This window comes from Cetorhinus maximus, chromosome 17 (assembly GCF_964194155.1).
Source record: "Cetorhinus maximus chromosome 17, sCetMax3.hap1.1, whole genome shotgun sequence".
Taxonomy (NCBI): Eukaryota; Metazoa; Chordata; class Chondrichthyes; order Lamniformes; family Cetorhinidae; genus Cetorhinus; species Cetorhinus maximus.
The window spans coordinates 20,320,591-20,338,077 of record NC_135895.1 but is presented as its reverse complement, the minus strand read 5'-3'; the positions used below and the strand labels follow the sequence as shown (position 1 = coordinate 20,338,077).

Here is a 17,487-nt window from a genome sequence, read left to right as displayed (position 1 = left end):
GTGGCATCAAGGAACCCTAGCAAAATTGCAGTCAAAGGAAATCAGGGGGAAAACTCTCCATTGAACGGAGTTATACCTAGCACAAAGGAAGATGGTTGTGGTTGTTGGAGGCCAGTCAACTTAGCTCCAGGACATCACTGCAGGAGTTCCTCGGGTAGTTATCCTAGGCCTAACCATCTTCAGCTGCTTCATCAATGACCTGCCTTCCATCATAAGGTCAGAAGTGGGAATGTTTGCTGATGATTGCACAATGTTCAGTACCATTCGCGACTCCTCAGATAATGAAGCAGTCCATGTCCAAATGCAGCAAGATTTGGACAATATCCAGGCTTGGGCTGACAAGTGACAAGTAACGTTCATACCACAGAAATGCCAAGCAATGACCATCTCCAACAAGAGAGAATCTAACCATCGCCCCTTGATGTTCAATGGCATTACCAGCACTGAATCCCCCACTAGCAGACCAGAAACTGAACTGGACTAGCCACATAAATACTGTGGCTACATGAGCAGCTCAGAGGCTAGGAATCCTGCGACGACTAACTCACCTCCTGACTCCCCAAAGCCTGTCCACCATCTACAAGGCACAAGTCAGGAGTGTGATGGAATACTCCCCACTTGCCTGGATGAGTGCAGCTCCAACAACACTCAAGAAGTTTGACACCGTCCAGGACAAAGCAGCCCATTTGATTGGCACCAGATCCACAAACATTCACTCCTTCCACCACCAACACACAGTAGCAGCAGTGTGTACCATCTGCAAGATGCCCTGCAGGAATTCACCAAGGCTCCTTAGACAGCACTTTCCAAACCCACAACCACTACAATCTACAAGGACAAGAGCAGCAGATAGATGGGAACATCACCACCTGGAAGTTCTCCTCCAAGTCATTCACCATCCTGACTTGGAAATGTATCACCATTCCTTCACTGTTACTGGGTCAAAATCCTGGAACTCTCTTTCTAACAGCACTGTGGGTATACCTACACCACATAGACTGCAGCAGTTCAAGAAGGCAGCTCATCACCACCTTCTGAAGGACAACTAGGGATGGGCAATAAACGCTGGCCTTGCCGGTGAAGCCCACATCCCGTGAACGGATCAAAAAAAAGGTACATGAAAAGCTTTCCTTTGTAGCAGCTTCCCTGCTGAGGGACTTCCAGCAAGCTCCTCAAATTGCATGATATGCATTAATTCATGAGGTTACTTCCTACTTCCAGCAGGTACCTCAGCCACCTAACTGCTGTGGGCAGTTAAAATGAAGCTAAATCTGCAGCTTCCCTCGTCCCTGGGCCTTCCTGAAACATCCAGTCTAATGACATGCTTTCTTCCAGCAGAGACTTCTTTTGGTACTGGCCGTGGCTTCAGGCTCCCTGAACTTCCTTCCATACGCTAAATAGCTGCTACTTCCCCCTTCACTTCAGGCAACCACCTGAGTAGTGACATGCAGATGCGGCCTGATAGCTAACATACTCTGGTAGAAGGGTCTGCAAGTGTGTTTTGCACTCGCTCCTCCTTGCACCCCCCAACCCCAACACCACCTTGTTTGAAAACTACTGCAGATTCAAAAAGATCCCTTGGGGGTATTTTAAAATGCAAGAAGTATAAGCAAAGACTTTTTTGTTCAACATTAATTTAAAATTATATTGTTGTTTGATAATGACCAAACAGGGTAATACCATATTATTCATTCAAAATAGTCAGAGTACAGAGACAAGACTGTACTATTTCTGAATAACTATATAAATTTACTATACCATGCTACATTGCTCCAATAGCTACCGACTTACTTTAAGTATTCCTCATACAGGTAGGTGGTGAGTCTTACTCTGAATCGGAGTTTCAGTTGATTCAAGCCAAACTTCAGGAAATTATTTACCAGAGATATCTGAAGTAATAAAAATTATAAATTAGCATCACTAAAAACAGTATTTAAGAAGGGCAACTCATAATTTTGACTAACAAGAATATCCTAACAGAAAAATTCTTCAAACTTTAATTTGTAATCATTACAATTCATCAATTTACAAAATAAATAGGATATTAGGTGATGTAGATACATCAATGTATATGCCCACTTATGACTTTCAGCCCAGTATTAGCTATGTAAAACTGTTGATATAACAAGTAACAGAAAACAAACTTACAGCTGGCATTGTTGCAACAAAGTTGAATAAGTATCTCTTGAAATCTTTGGTGCTCCGACCAATAATTGCACTGCAAACCAGACATGCATAGAATCGGAGATTAGGTACACAATTATGCAATACAAATTTGATCAAAATACATATGTATTATCACTCCAAATACACTTAGAAAAAGCTTTTAAATAAAAAACATGAGGACCCTCAGCCACGCTCATCTGCATGCACTGCCCTTTCAGCAATGGTACCCATGTCGCTTTCGAGCTCCACGCTGAACAACCCTTCCAACTATCTCAACAGAAGAATATCCATTCACTCAATGTGAAGGTTGTGCATAATAACATATAGATGATCCTACTGGTCAATGCCAGGTATATTGTATGTTGTCACTATGCAAATTTAAAATTTGGCTTTCCCAGAATTCTTAAGGGGAAAAAAAGCACGTAAACAGATGGTTTCTAGGTGAAAAAAGTGTAACCCCTCTCCCCCCCACCTCCTTCTCCCCACGAAGAGCTGCTTGGCTATCCAGTATTTATAACGGCTGCATTCTAATTCCTATGCATTCCAGCAGAGTACACTTGTGTTAAATGGAATCTGCACCAAATACTAATCTAATGGGTAGTTAAATGAGTTGACCCAGAAAACTCTCCAGTAAGGACTTCTCCAGATCACAGTTGGGTGAAAATTGTTTTCCATTGGAGTGAAAGCACCTCATGTAAATTCATCCCCATTTTCTTTACATAGCTCTACCCTCCCAACTAAGGGTAGCATGGATTTAGGTCCAAAACTGAACTTAATTGCTGTGAAAAAGAATTCTCATTCCACTTGCACCTATGTCTAAATGCAGATATTGAGATATCATGAACAGTGAGATCTGCAAACATACCTTTCAATCATGGTCCCATTTTGAATCATCCAGACATCACAGTAGGTTCGAGCAACAAGCATTGCCGCAATGAGAATCAGGTATGCAGACTAGAATGAGAAAAACAAGTATTTAATGTTTACTTGATTCAAACAAGGCATCTTCCCCTCTATCAGTTAGAAAGATTCATATCATCATTGGCTGAGTATGACTATTTTACAAATGCATGCCATTGTAGTACATTGATACCACAGAGGACAGTTTTTCCTCTGATTCCTCACCTTTGGAACAGTGAGATATGGTTAGAGACAATTTGTGAGGGAGGAGAAAAGAAAAATAACAAGAGTCTAGCAATTAAATTGAGAACTGCATTGGCAAATGGTTCAGAGAACATTCTCCATTTACCCCTCCTGGCTAGGAAAATACACACAGTGTGGGAGGAAATCAAACAGCAGGAAAAATTCATTTTCATTGCGTCCAAACTTTAGAATAGAAGCACACATAGATGTACTCAAAGGAATTCTGTCGAACTTTATCAATGCTCCCTTGAAGATTTGGTGTGTAAATACTAAGTTCTTTCCTCTACCTCCCCTGGTACAAAATCAAATCAAGAGTAGTTAATACCTCTATCGATATTGATCATCAAAAGGTGTAAATAAGCTCTCAATGACTTTCTCTGACAATATTGTAATGAATGCGAGGCTTTATAAGACAGTTATGTTTTAAAATGTTTTCTTTAAGTTAAAGGGAGATAGAATGTTTTGAATGGGTAATAGTGTGATCATACTATGGCATGGCCTATTCCTGCTTCTAGTTCGTATGCCCATATACTAATTCAGCCTGGAGATAGGCCCGTGCAATTAGGTTGTCATGGGGAAAGAGGCCCTGGCCAAAGCCTATAGAAAATCAAGGTACAGGTTTCACACACCTTGACACAAAAGAGGGGCAACTGGTATTTCTGGCCAGACACACACAGACTCAGTGATCCAGAGAGGAAGACAGAAACAGCTATCGCAGTGAAAAGCAGAGGAAAAGACTGTTTTCCGTTAGCCAGCAAGTAGGATGATGAGGACTGATTTTCTGATTTTGAAGAGATTGAACTAGCAGAGATTTAAGAGCCAAGGAGTTGTCGGATTGGGTCTTGCTGCTGGAAGTTAGTTTGGGGATACTCAGAAGACTGAGTTAAGTGACTTTCAAAAGACACTGGAAGACTCGCCGGGGTGTGTCAGGGAGAAGGGAGGCTGCTGAAGAGCTGGGAGGGATTTGGACTAAAATCTACAAGGCTACATAACTGCTGAGAGTATGGTGCAATGTAGAAATGGGTCATAAAGTGTTTTAAGTGTGTTAATTAGTTAATTGGGAAGTACATTTTCTATAGTTTGGTATATTAGTTGCCCATCAAGTAATGTTTAGTCTATAATAAAATAAAAGCAAAAAACTGCGGATGCTGGAAATCCAAAACAAAAACAAAAATACCTGGAAAAATTCAACAGGTCTGACAGCATCTGCGGAGAGGAACACAGTTAACGTTTCGAGTCCGTATGACTCTTCAACAGAATTAAGAACTAAGAAAAATCTATATAAATATTTGGAAAAAAGGGGGATCGGAAAGGGGGTGGGGATGGAGGAGAGAGTTCATGATGAGTTTTAGATCATGAACTCTCTCCTCCATCCCCGCCCCCTTTCTGATCCTTTTTTCCAAATATTTTTATAGATTTTTCTTTTCCCACCTATTTCCATTATTTTTAAATGTATTTCCATCCATTGTTTTATCTCTGCCTTTTAGCCTATTTCAATCCCTTCCCCCCATCCCACCCCCACTAGGGCTATCTGTACCTTTATTATCACATTCCTTAGATAATATCACCAGCTTCAACACCTCTTTGTCCTTTTGTCTATGACATCTTTTGGTTATCTCCACCTATCACTGGCCCTCTATCCAGCTCTACCTGTCCCACCCACCCCCCCTTAAACCAGCTTATATTTCACCTCTTTTCTATTTTTCCTTAGTTCTGTTGAAGTCATACGGACTCGAAACGCTAACCGTGTTCCTCTCCGCAGATGCTGTCAGACCTGCTGAGTTTTTTCAGGTATTTTTGTTAATGTTTAGTCTATGTTGATTTTGTTTTGTTACAGTAAAAATCTTTAAATGTTGTCATAAGGATGTGCTTTTTGAAGATATGATTTCTGATCTTTTTACTGGATGGATTTTAAATTGCAACCCTATCCAGACAATTGTGTTGTTTTAAAAGAATCACCCAGATAGGCTGAGCTGCTACAAAACACAATTTCGCATTCCACAAAGTTGGAAAGAAGACAATCAACCACCTGGCGAGCGTGATAGACCCCATCACCTAACTATTCACACCACACTGAGACTTTGCAAATATTTCTGAGATGAAGCATCAAAATTCAATTACCTGTCCTGAAACAATAACTGCAGCAGGCGTGAACTATTCAAGCCTCTCTGGAATATACAACCAGCAAGGTATTCCCAGGGAGCCCCTGTCAAGCAGGAGAGAGGAAGAAGTGAAAAGGACAATGTTGTATTGAAACAGGCTGTTGGAGCCATGTGCCTTCTCTCTCTCTCTCTCTCTCTCTGGAAGTACCACGTCCAGTTTGTAAAGTGACCACCCTGGGAAGAACACGACTGTGAACTTTGAACTGTGAACTGAGATCTATTGAAACATGGAAATCTGCTCTGCACAAATACATCCAGGAGAATAGCTAAGTTAAACAGCAGCAACATTGAATCACTGTATTAAGATCAATCAATGGACAGCTAACTGTATACTACATTTTTTTCTTTCATGGACTGTAAAACCCTTATAAGCCTATCTTATAAGAGGATCCGTCTGCCTTGTCAGATAGGCACAAAAGATTCCAAGGCACTATTTTGAAGAAGAGCAGGAGTGTTACTCCTAGTATCCTGGCCAATATTTATCCCTTAATCCAATCATAAAAATAGACTATAAGTTCATTATAACATTGCTGTCGGTGGAGCTTGTTGCATGCACATTACCATGAAGCCTTTCCTCTGTTACGGCAGTGAATACACTTCAAAAGTACTTTATCTGCTGTAAAGTGTTTTAGGACCCCTCATGATCATGAAAAGCACTATATAATTGCAAGCCTTTTTTCTAACTGGAGGAGACGACAGACACACCTACATGTCCTAATCTCCATGGAAGAGGCAGTGCTCACTATTCTTTGGACGCCTATTAGTGAGGTCAGTGCTGGATTTTTATCTCATCTTCCACTTACATCCACTTCCACCTCATCTCACACTATTCTGATGTACAAGCTGCGGATGGCCACTGGCATGCACCTCTTGCTTCCACCCAATTGTCCTCCTCCTCCCTCTTTCAGCAGTTTGTCCTGCTCTGTATGAGCCCTGTTCATTCTCTAAGTCATGTTGCATTTTGAGGGGAAAATCTACTTATGCACACGTCTGGGAGCAACTGGTTTGTGCAAAAATCTTGAAGTCAGCAAAACTCTTTGTGTACTTGCTGTAGACTTTTGCAACTTGAAACAACTATAGATAGCACCAAATACTTGTAGAATCGTAGCAGCAGCCAGAAGAAATCAACCAGCAACTAACTTATAAGTAGTTGATAATCTCCTTAAATAATGCTGGTGAAGCAGGTGATGATTCTTCCTGCTGGTTGACAGGTGTTCAGTTGTGCAGGGTTTAGAGGGGGCAGGAGTTTCAACTCCAAAATGGCACCTCTGATCAACCTGATCTGCATACTTCCGGTGGGCATTCACCATGTACAAACCATGGATGCTATCTTGGAGTTCTATGAGCATGCATAACGGCCAAAAGCAGGTGCTGGTGAGCCCAATTTCTTGCCCAATGTATTTTGAATCAACTATAAAAACTGACTTTAAATATCTTTAAATATATACAAAACTGTTTCCCATGTAAACTGACATAAAAACTTGCGAGGTGCTTTTTCCAACATCACTGGTCCTGATGGAGGTGGAAGACACTGGGAAATTAGGATTATTTTTATTTAAAATAAAAAGGATAGTTGCACAGAAGAGCTATGACCAGCTATTGAATGTATTAGTTTCAAGAAACATAAATGTATTTGAGGTTTAAGAAAATGGCATCTTGTAGAAGTTTTAGTTGCAAGTGAATAAATTAAAAATGTTGGAAATTTTTAGACAGCTCTAAATCATGGATTAAGTTTATAAACATTCTAGCAAGTGCTCCGATTTTCAAAAACGAAAAAAACTGAATATATCAGGCAAGTTTTTGGATGGTGCAGCTACCACACATATTATATTGCCAACTGCAAAGAAATAAAAGCATTATTTTTACAGTACTGTCATGTTTTGTAATTTCAGGTTATCCTGCCATGGCAAATCTTGGTGTATTATTTGTTAAAATGCACTCCTGAGCTAAACTTAGTTCTCAAAGGATTAAATTCACTGCAATGTAGGGTTTCCAGGTATAGATCAAATTTCAGGTGGGGTGTCTGAACCAGCATACTAGAGATGATGAAAAATAGTATGACATTCCATCTTGTTCATAATTATTGTTGCTGTGACAACTCTATTCAACAGAGCTCAGTAGGGCTTAGTCTCAAGTTAAGCCACTAGAGGGATAGTTAGGTTGACTTAACGCTGACACTGTAATCAACTTTCACAAACAAATAAAGCTTCAAAATCTGCAGTAAACAAACAGCTGTAAAATTGTAAATTTACATATATTAACAGCATATTTACAGACATAGCTTGATTGAAGCATACAAGATCCTATGGGTGCTTGACAGCGTGGATGTGGAAAGGATGTTGCCTCTGGGAGAATCTAGAACTAGGGGTCACTGTTTAAAAATAAGAGGTCGCCCATTTGAGACAGAGATGAGGATTTTTTTTTCCTCTCAGAGGGTTGAGACACTGGAATTCTCTTCCTCAAAAAGCATTTGAGGCAGAGTTTTTAAATATCTTTAAGGCAGATGTAGATAGATTCTTGATAAGCAAGGGGGGTGGGTGAAAGGTTAGCCGAGGCAGGCGGGAATCTGGTGTTGAGGTTAAAATTAGATCAGCCTTAATATTATTGAATGGCGAAGCAGGCTTGAGGGGCCAAGTGGCCTACACCTGCTCCTAATTTGTATGTTCGTAGAATTCTATCTTATTAATATTCCATTTCAATTTCACAGGGGCTTCTAAACACAAGAACACAAGAAATAGGAGCAGGAGTAGAGCATATGGCCCAGCGAGCCTGCTCTGCCATTTAATACGATCATGGCTGGTCTTGGGCTTCAACTCCATTTTCTGTCCAGTTCCCCACATCCCTTAACTACGAGGCCAAAAATCTATCTATCCCGGCCTTAAATGTATTCAACGATGGGGTGGAGAATTCCAAAGATTCACAACCCTTTAAGTGAAGTAATTTCACCTGATCTCAGTGTTAAGCAATCGGCCCCTTACCCTGAGATTGTGCCTGCGTGTTTTAGACTCTGCAACCAGCGGAAACAATCTCTCAGTATCTATGCTATCAAGCCCCTTCAAAATTTTGTAAGTTTCAATGAGATCGCTTCTCATTCTTCTAAACTCCAGAATATAAGCCTAATTTACTTAGCTTCTCATCTTAAGACAACCCCTTCATCCCAGGGACCAATTTAGTGAACCTTCACTGTACTGCCTCCAATGCAAGTATATCCTTCCTTAGAAACGGAGACCAAAACTGCACACAGTATTCCAGATGTGGTATCAGCAAAACCTGTACAATTGTATCAAGACATCTTTATTCTTTAACTCCAATCCCCTTGCAATAAAGGCCAACATGCCATCTGCCTTCCTAATTGTTTGTTGCATCTGCACGCTAACTTTCTGTGTTCGTTGTGCGAGCACACCCTTGAAAATACAAACATACGAAAGAGGAGCAGAAGTAAGCGACTCAGCCCCTTGAGCATGCTCCACCATTCGATAAGATCATGGCTGATCTATTTGTGTTTGGAATTCCACATTCCCATCTACCCCGATAACCTTTGATTCCCTTGCCTAACAGCCTAACATCCAGGCTTGGGCTGACGAGTGGCAAGTAACATTTGTGCCACACAAGTGCCAGGCAATGACTATCTCCAACAAGAGAGAATCCAACCATCGCCCCTTGACGTTCAATGGCATTACCATCACTGAATCCCCCACTAGCAACATCCTGGGGTCATTGACCAGAAACTGAACTGGACTAGCCATATAAATACTGTGACTACAAGAGCAAGTCAAGAGGCTAGGAATCCTGTAACGAGTAACTCAGCTCCTGACTCCCCAAATCCTGCCCACCACCTACAAGGCACAAGTCAAGAGTGTGATGGAATACTCCCAGCTTGCCTGGATGAGTGCAGCTCCCACAACACTCAAGAAGCTTGACATCTTCCAGGACAAAGCAGCCTGTTTGATTGACACATACACAAACATTCACTCCCTCCACTACCGACACATTATAGCAACAGTGTGTACCATCTACAAGATGTACTGCAGGAATTCACCCAGGCTCCTTCGACAGAACCTTCCAAACCCACGACCACTACCATCTAGATGGACAAGGGCAGCAAATAGATGGGAACACCGCCACCTAGAAGTCCCCCTCCAAGTCACTCACCATTCTGACTTGGAAATATATCACCGTTTCTTCACTGTCATGGGGTCAAAATCCTGGAAGTCCCTTTCCAACAGCACTCCGGGTGTACCTACACCACATGGACTGCAGAGGTTCAAGGAGGCAGCTCAAGGGCAACTAGGGATGGGCAATCAATGCTGGCCCACCCAGTGAAGCCCACATTCTATGAATGAATTTTTTAAAAATTGATTCTCTTGCCTAACAAGAATCTATCTACCTCCACCTTAAAAATATTCAATGACCCCACTTCCACCACCTTCTGAGGCAGAGTTCCAAAGTTGCACAACCCTCAGAAAAAAAATTCGCATCTCTGTCCTAAAAGAGCAACCCCTAATTTTAAAACAATGCCCCTAGTTCTGGACTCACCCACAAGAGGAAACATCCTTTCCATGTCCACTTTGTCAATACCGTTCAGGATCTTATACACTTGAATCAAGTCACCCTTCACTCTTCTAAATTCCAGCGGAAACAAGCCCAGTCTGTCTAATCTAAGCTTTCTTAGCTAATATCACCACCGTCAACACCTCTTTGTCCTTTTGTCTATGTCATCTTTTGGCAATCTCTTCTTTGCCTCCACCTATCACTGGCCCTCTATCTAGCTCTACCTGTCCGACCTCCCCCACCCCACCTTAAACCAGCTTATATTTCACCTCTTCTATTTTTCCTTAGTTTTGATGATGAGTCATTCATGTAACTGTATCCCTCTCCGCAGATGCTGTCAGACCTGCTGAGTTTTTCCAGGTATTTGTGTTTTTGTTCTAGATTTCCAGCATCCGCAGTATTTTGCTTTTATCCCAGTCTGTCTAACCTTTCCTCATAAGACAAACTGCTCATTCATTGAACAATTGAACATCAACACTTATTCTGCTTTTCTACTCTTATGACCAAATTTAGCAACTGCACATTTCCCTAAATTATATTCCATCTGCCATCTTGTTGCCCACTCACATGACCTGTCTATATCTCTTTGCAGCCTTTCTGTGTCCTCCCCACAGCTTTCCTTCCCACCTAGTTTTGCAATCATCAGCAAACTTAGATACGTTACTCTCTATCTCTTCACCTAAGACATTAATATAGATTGTAAATAGCTGAGGCCACTGCACTGATCCTTACTGCACTTCACTATTCACTGGCTGCCAACAAGAAAAAACCCTGTTTATGGCCCATAGTTTAAAGAATTAAATACACTTCAAATTTTGATATCATCTCCAAATTTCAACTCAACTCCCATTATAAATCATTTATATGTACAGTGAACAAAAGTGGGCCGAGAACTGTACCTTGAGGGACATTATTATCCACTTCCAACCATTCTGGAAAAACTGCACTATGTCCACTCTGTATTCTCCCTTCCAACACATTTTAATTGGGTTTGCTATCTTCCTCCTAATTCTATACCCATTAATCTTCTAACCTCCCATGTAGTATCTTGTCAAAGGCTTTCCTAAAATCCACGTGCACTGCATTTCCTCCATCTACCAAATATGGATAATTATTTTAAATTACAAGAATAAAACAATAGGTCACAGATTCAAGTTAATAAAAAGACAAATTTAAAACTAATATCAAATTAGTCTTCACATAAAGCATTCAGGTAGTCCTCATGGACAGAGTAGTGAAAGCAAGAATGTTGGAATCATTTTAAGAACATACTGGATGCTACAATGGCAAGGCTTTAGGGTCATCCTGGGCAGATGACAAAATGACTCAAATTTCTCATCTGTAATTATCTTGTGGTCTTATAAAAAAGGTTGCCTGCACTATTGAAACAACAAATTAAGAGCTTTTATGATGCATTCTTCAAAACGAAGCATAGTTTGCAACGATTGGCAGATGTTGGATTTTTTGCCTCTCTGATTACTATAAACCATAAGTAGTTGCTTGTGCCATGGGTGTGTTATGATATTATAAACTTGGTAGTACAGAACTTTAGTATTGCTAAAAAAACAAACATACTGTTGAAGCTTTTAGTCTTGCACTCATCAAGACAGATGCAAGAATGCCAAATTTCAAAGGTAACAACAATTTATACTGATTAGTTAGCAAGTCGGCTCTGATTGGTTGAGGCATTGCCATGCAGAGTGCACCAGGGAGCTCTGTCCACCATGCTTCTGTTTATTCAAAAAAGTGCAACATCTGGACATATTCCTTTTGCCAGCAGAGGTGCCTGAACATGAATATATGTAGCTTCTAAAAAGCGTTAGTGAGCTACATTACAAGCTCGACTGATAATCTTAAATTAGTTGTTAGTGTAATTCTTAACAGGCACAGGATTGTTCAGTAAATGCTGCCCAATCCAAAATCAATCTAACATGAGACATCATGTCTCGAGTTTTGCAAGCACAGGTTGATTGAGTATGGTCAGTGCTCTGCCTTTTGCGAATAGCCGAAGGGACATGCTGTTTGATACGATCTGCCAATTTCTGGGACATACGGTCTATGTCCTGACATCATACCGGCACTGAAATTCATTTACCAAATTACTCATTTGTGTGATTGGCAGAATGTCTTCTTGGCTTGAAGACAGCATTCTACTAGTGAAAAGAACACCACTCGTGCTGGCACTGCATGGTAGTAACGTAAAACAGCTGGCTTTACCTGTTGCTCAAATTTTTGAGATACTTTACGCTTCTGGGGAATTTGAGGTAGACTGGGCACTCTTCAGGTCCGAAAATGGCAACCTTAGTATGCACGATACACAACAAGCAATGATCTGACCGAGGTAGCAATTATCCTGCAGGGTAGCTTTGACGTGCCCCATTTCGGCGTCAAATTTTCACAGTGAGCAAATGGCTCAGGTCCTATTTGCCGATAAGGCCAATCTTGTAGCACGTGGAGCTGTAGGAATCCCAATGTGTACACTGACCAGTGAAGGTAGGCTTGCAGTAGACAGTAAGAGAGAACCCATTAGCGGATTTCTCAACTAGCATATCAAGGAAAGGGAGCTTGTTGGACTGCTCCCATCCTGGAATTCCCATGTAAGGATTTCATGGCAATTGCCCGGGAAGTCCTAACTTCTAATGGCCAACAGCCCTGCACTTGGAACCGTCAGATACTCCAACTTAAATTTCAGTCTTCGCATGGTTCTGACTATCATACAGGAATAGTTAACCCAGGAAAAGTTAGAAGAATTAAAACCACTTCTAACACCTGGGTAACTATAGTGCTGACCTCCCCCGTTCCCCCACAGGATCCCCCGACTACGCCCCCCCACCCCACACCACCTGGACTACCCTCCACCCCCACAACTACCCTCCCGACCCCCCTGGGAACCCCCGACTACCCTCCCCGCCCCAACGGTTTCCCTACCCGAAGCCCCAAGGGATCCAACTACCCAATCCCACCCCCACGACTACCGTCCCGACCCTCATAGGATTCCCCAAATACCTTCCCCACACCCCCGACTATCCTCACCCACCACCCCATTGATCACCCCACCACTGACCACCAAAACCCCCACCAACTGACCAACCCCTCAACTGACCACCCGAACCCCCCCACTGCCTCCTCAACCCCGCCCATCACTGACCGCCCGACTCCGACACACCCCACCACCTCCCCCACTAACCTACCCACTTACCTTACGTACTTACCTTACACACTTACCTTCTCCCTGGCTTCTCAAAGTTGCTGGGACATTTAAACCTACTTGCTTTATGGCAGCGAGTGTCATAAAAAAGGTTCCATGTCTGCTTTACCCTCGACTTAAGGCCCCAGGAACCTGCTGCACTGTACTTTTCTCACTCAGCCCAAGTCGGAAGGTCAAGCGAGAAAGGGGTGGCTGTATTTCAGGGTAAGAACTAGGTGGGGAGTGGCAATCCGACTCTCGTTGCCACTCAATGGAAGATTCAGGCCAATCAGGTCATCGACCTGATGACCCCTTGCCAGATGAAAGGCATTGGCCTAAAAGGTAACTCTGTTTCTCTCTCTCCACAGATGCTGCCACACCTGCTGAGTATTTCTAGCATATTCTGGTTTTTGTTTCAGATTTCTATTAGCTGCAGCATTCTGCTGTTATATCAGGATTCTATTGACTGGCTCGAATTTTAATGAGACTTGAGCCATGAGACATAAACCACTAGCCTCTCAAAGAAAAACAATCATGTTGAAATTGTATGAAACTTCTTTTATCTTTCTTATCATTTGGTCTCTTTCTCTTCCTCAGCCACTAGCTTGCATCATCTCCTGGTTGAGAGAGCAGGTAATCTGCAAAGCTGTTAATGTTCCCTACCAATGTGGAAGGGATACATAAAATCCCCAGGTTTATTGACCTCTGAGTTTCCCCTCATTCTGAGGAAGCAGGTCTCTTCACCTTTGCTTGATGTCAAATTCTGATTTATTTTTGTTTAATATGCCCAATTTACAAATCACTAATTATCAGTCTTCAATTGAATATATACCTGTAACACCTACCTCTTGTGAAAATGTTCCAGGCACCATTATTTTCAAAATTCGCCAGATCCTTGCAAAGAAAACACCATCCACAACTGCTTTTTCTTTTTTAACTTCTTTCTGAAAAATAGCAGGGAGGGGCAAATTTTTTCCAAGCAACCATATTAAGCAAAAATGTTATTTAAATGGATAACTAAAATTGCAATATATTTTCATGATATACTCACCTCATTCTGAAGAGAAGCTTTCCCATCAGTCTTACTGTAATGAAAAGATTTAACAATTAAGGTGTTACACAGAAAAGTTGTTATGAATAAATCATGTAAGTCAAAGGAGGAACTGATTTATCTTCTTCCACTTGTAACATTATTCCCATGTGGAATGGATTCGCACAGCCATTCAGCCCAAAGAGCTGCAATGTGGTGCCTTTATTTCTTTCCTTTTGTTTTAATCCATCCCATTAGAAAACACACTTCCAAAGTAGTGGTTGAAAGTAATGCCAAGTGAGAGGCAGCCCAGTCCGCTTGCCCAATCTCTGCACTCCCAACCCTATTTTGCATCTTACCCACTTTTGTTTCTTTCTCCCTTTCCCATCTTGCTCCTATATCACTCTGTATCCTCCCCTTTCCTTCACTCCTATCACTTCCCTGTAACCTCATCCCCTTCCTCTTCCTGCCTCTACTGCTTCTCCCAACCACCTCACTCCAATTACCACCCTTACCCTTTGCCACTACCACTATTTTGCCTTTATTTTCCTCACTTCTTCTAACCTTCCCTCTCTCCCTTTGTCTCTTCCCTCACATTTGCATTCACTGCCCATTTTCCACATTAGCCCCTATATGCCCCTCTCCCCCACACAACTCTATAATTTCACCCTCATTTCCTTCCCAATCCTTCTCCACTCTTTTTCCACCATCCTTTTCCTCCAACCTTCATCCACTTTCCTCTCAGCCGCTGTTCTTTAATCTCCTATTGCCTGTCCATTCCTTTGTCCGTTTCCATTTTCTTCTTGATACTCTCTTCCCTTACTCTAATTCTCTCTCATTATCATTTCCCACTTCCACCCTCTGCCATTCTGTTCCCTATGATTAACTACAAAGCAGGTTTCCCAGCAATAGCCTGAGCTATAAATAACCTATAGTCACATAAGTACCTAAAAAACAATTCTGTCTTCCCAAATTGGCAAAATTAGAGGGCATGAAAGGAGTGGGCTAAACGCAGAAATGATGATTGGCAGCCTCTAGACCAGAGCCATCACTGTCAGATGGTTAGTCAGAGGAGCATAGGCAATGAGATGGACAAAGATCATTAAATGGTACAACAGAAGTTTCTACTGGTCCAATGACAAAAGCAACCTCCACTCACTTTCCAAAAGGATCGGTAGACCTGGGTAGAACAAAGAGTTAGGTCTTTCAATAATCTTAATGTTTTAAAAAAAAGATGCCCAATGAGGTATTAAATAAACATGACCTTAAACGAATAAATTTAATGGTGGTGCCACTTTAAGAAACCAATAGAGGGCATGGTGCTTGTAAGGGCAGCAGTAACAGCTAGTTTTGGAGAACTGAGGTTAAAGTATCTGAAGTATATGGTACATACCAAATGTGATGTGCAGGTGTGGGGGAAATGTAACTAAATTACAACAGCAAGCTGACAAACAAAAGATGAGTGCTAAGTGCAAAATTTTCAATAAATTGCTAGTGGATTTTTGGCAACATTCACGAGTACTGCATATGGGTTCTCTCTACCCACATATCATTTCATGTTAGTTCTCAATCAGCATCTTTTATGCTTCCTTCCCCTGACTTCTGCTTCTTCACCCCCTCTCTACATCTTCAATGGAGGCTGATGGGGGGGGGGGGAGAAGCGGCCTTGTGAGGCAGTGTAGTGAAGGCTGCTACTGAGAGATGCAGGAACATCCAAAGCCATTCCCTGTTTCTGGGTCATTTCTGCTGTGTTCCACTTGCCAATCTTTCACTTTTCTGCTGCCTTGCATTAGATTGCATCCCACAACTCACTGTTCCCTCACCGTTGATACTTGTGCTCCCCGACTACTACATTCCTTTTGTGCCAGTGGTCTTCACAATCATGCTGGTCATCATTGGTCCTAACACCTTTTGTTCTTATTTGTGTCTTAACTGTTGTTTTTGTCTGCAATCCTTTTTTACCGTTGCCCCTTATGCCACTTTTGCCTTAAAATTCATATCTGTGTCTAATGAATCCCATCTTCCCTCTCAATCCCACCACCTTCATCCACTGCTAGCTGAATGTCCCATCAACTTCTCACGTTCCTCCATCTCACTGCGTTCACCAATTTTCAACCCTCATCCTGCCGGAAGGCTGTAGTTGATGGTTTCAGGTGAAACTTATTCAAGACTAGGGCGAATGGATTTTTGAGTATGCCTACACATCTCCCCCCACTGATGTCACCTCTATGGGATTTATACCTACTATGTGCCTTCAGATTGGGGAATAGGGATCATCTTAGTGAAGTTGTAAACGTATTAGGGTGGCTTGTGAGGTTTACAGTGATTCACAATGTTGAAACTTGTTGCATCTTTTAAACCTAGTGGTGCCAAGGATTTTCAATGAGTAGTTTTTCTGCAAATTCATAAAAATAGAATTTCCCTCTAGCATTCCTTCATCTGTGTAAGATGACAAATTAACATTTAAAATTCTAAAATATGTAGAATTTTAAATTTGAGTAAAGTAGCTAAGAAATGAAAATTTGAAGTTTTTATACTGAAAAGCCACTTACTTTCACCTAAAATACTGTGAACTAAACAGAAGTTAACATATTTTATTTGTGTTAAAGACGCAATGTCTTAACCATTAACAAACCAATATCAAAGTTGTGTAAAGGAGCCAAAAAATTCAATGTGTTAATTATCAAATTAAAATATGCATATATTATTTGACAGTATTTTCTGAAGAGGCTGACTTTTTAGCAGGCACATAGATTTAACCGCACTAGTTTTGTACCATTGTGTATAATCTACTGATTGTGCTCAAAAAATGGAGATCGTTAGTTCTGATTTCCTTTAAAAAACAACACTGTGCAAAAGTTGATTGCAAAATACAGAAAATGTGCCAAAATATGACAATCTACACACAGCTTACAAAATTCTGTAACATTTGGAACACTGTGTCACTGAACTCCAAAATAGCAAGTGTTTCATTAAACTAAACATAGTCTGAACACACAAAAAATGTTTATCTAAAGATACTTTCATTCCACGAAAGGAGATGTATTAACAAATCACAGGGAACAAAGTTACTGTTGACTTTTCATCTATTATATTTTCTCTCCTACTTTTTTGGTTTTCCATTGATCCGAAGATCCAGAAAGACCATGCCTTTAGCAGTTCATCCAAAAGTACAGCCATAGATAGGAATGCATCATTTGACATAGGTGTATGAACCTTTTCCTGCTCACTCTGACACTATGCGCTAA

General features: G+C 41.3%; 1 protein-coding gene across 1 annotated transcript in view; it reads right to left on the bottom strand.

The window, feature by feature from the left end:
• The window catches only part of abcd3a (ATP-binding cassette, sub-family D (ALD), member 3a), a 67,510-nt gene that overhangs the window by 42,135 nt on the left and 7,888 nt on the right, over positions 1-17,487 (bottom strand). The window contains exons 2-6 of the mRNA XM_078560818.1: positions 14,261-14,294; positions 14,055-14,153; positions 3,032-3,120; positions 2,149-2,218; positions 1,792-1,889 (exon numbers count right to left, since the gene is read on the bottom strand). Coding sequence (XP_078416944.1) covers positions 1,792-1,889; positions 2,149-2,218; positions 3,032-3,120; positions 14,055-14,153; positions 14,261-14,294 — 390 coding nt within the window. The remainder of the gene's footprint in view (positions 1-1,791; positions 1,890-2,148; positions 2,219-3,031; positions 3,121-14,054; positions 14,154-14,260; positions 14,295-17,487) is intronic.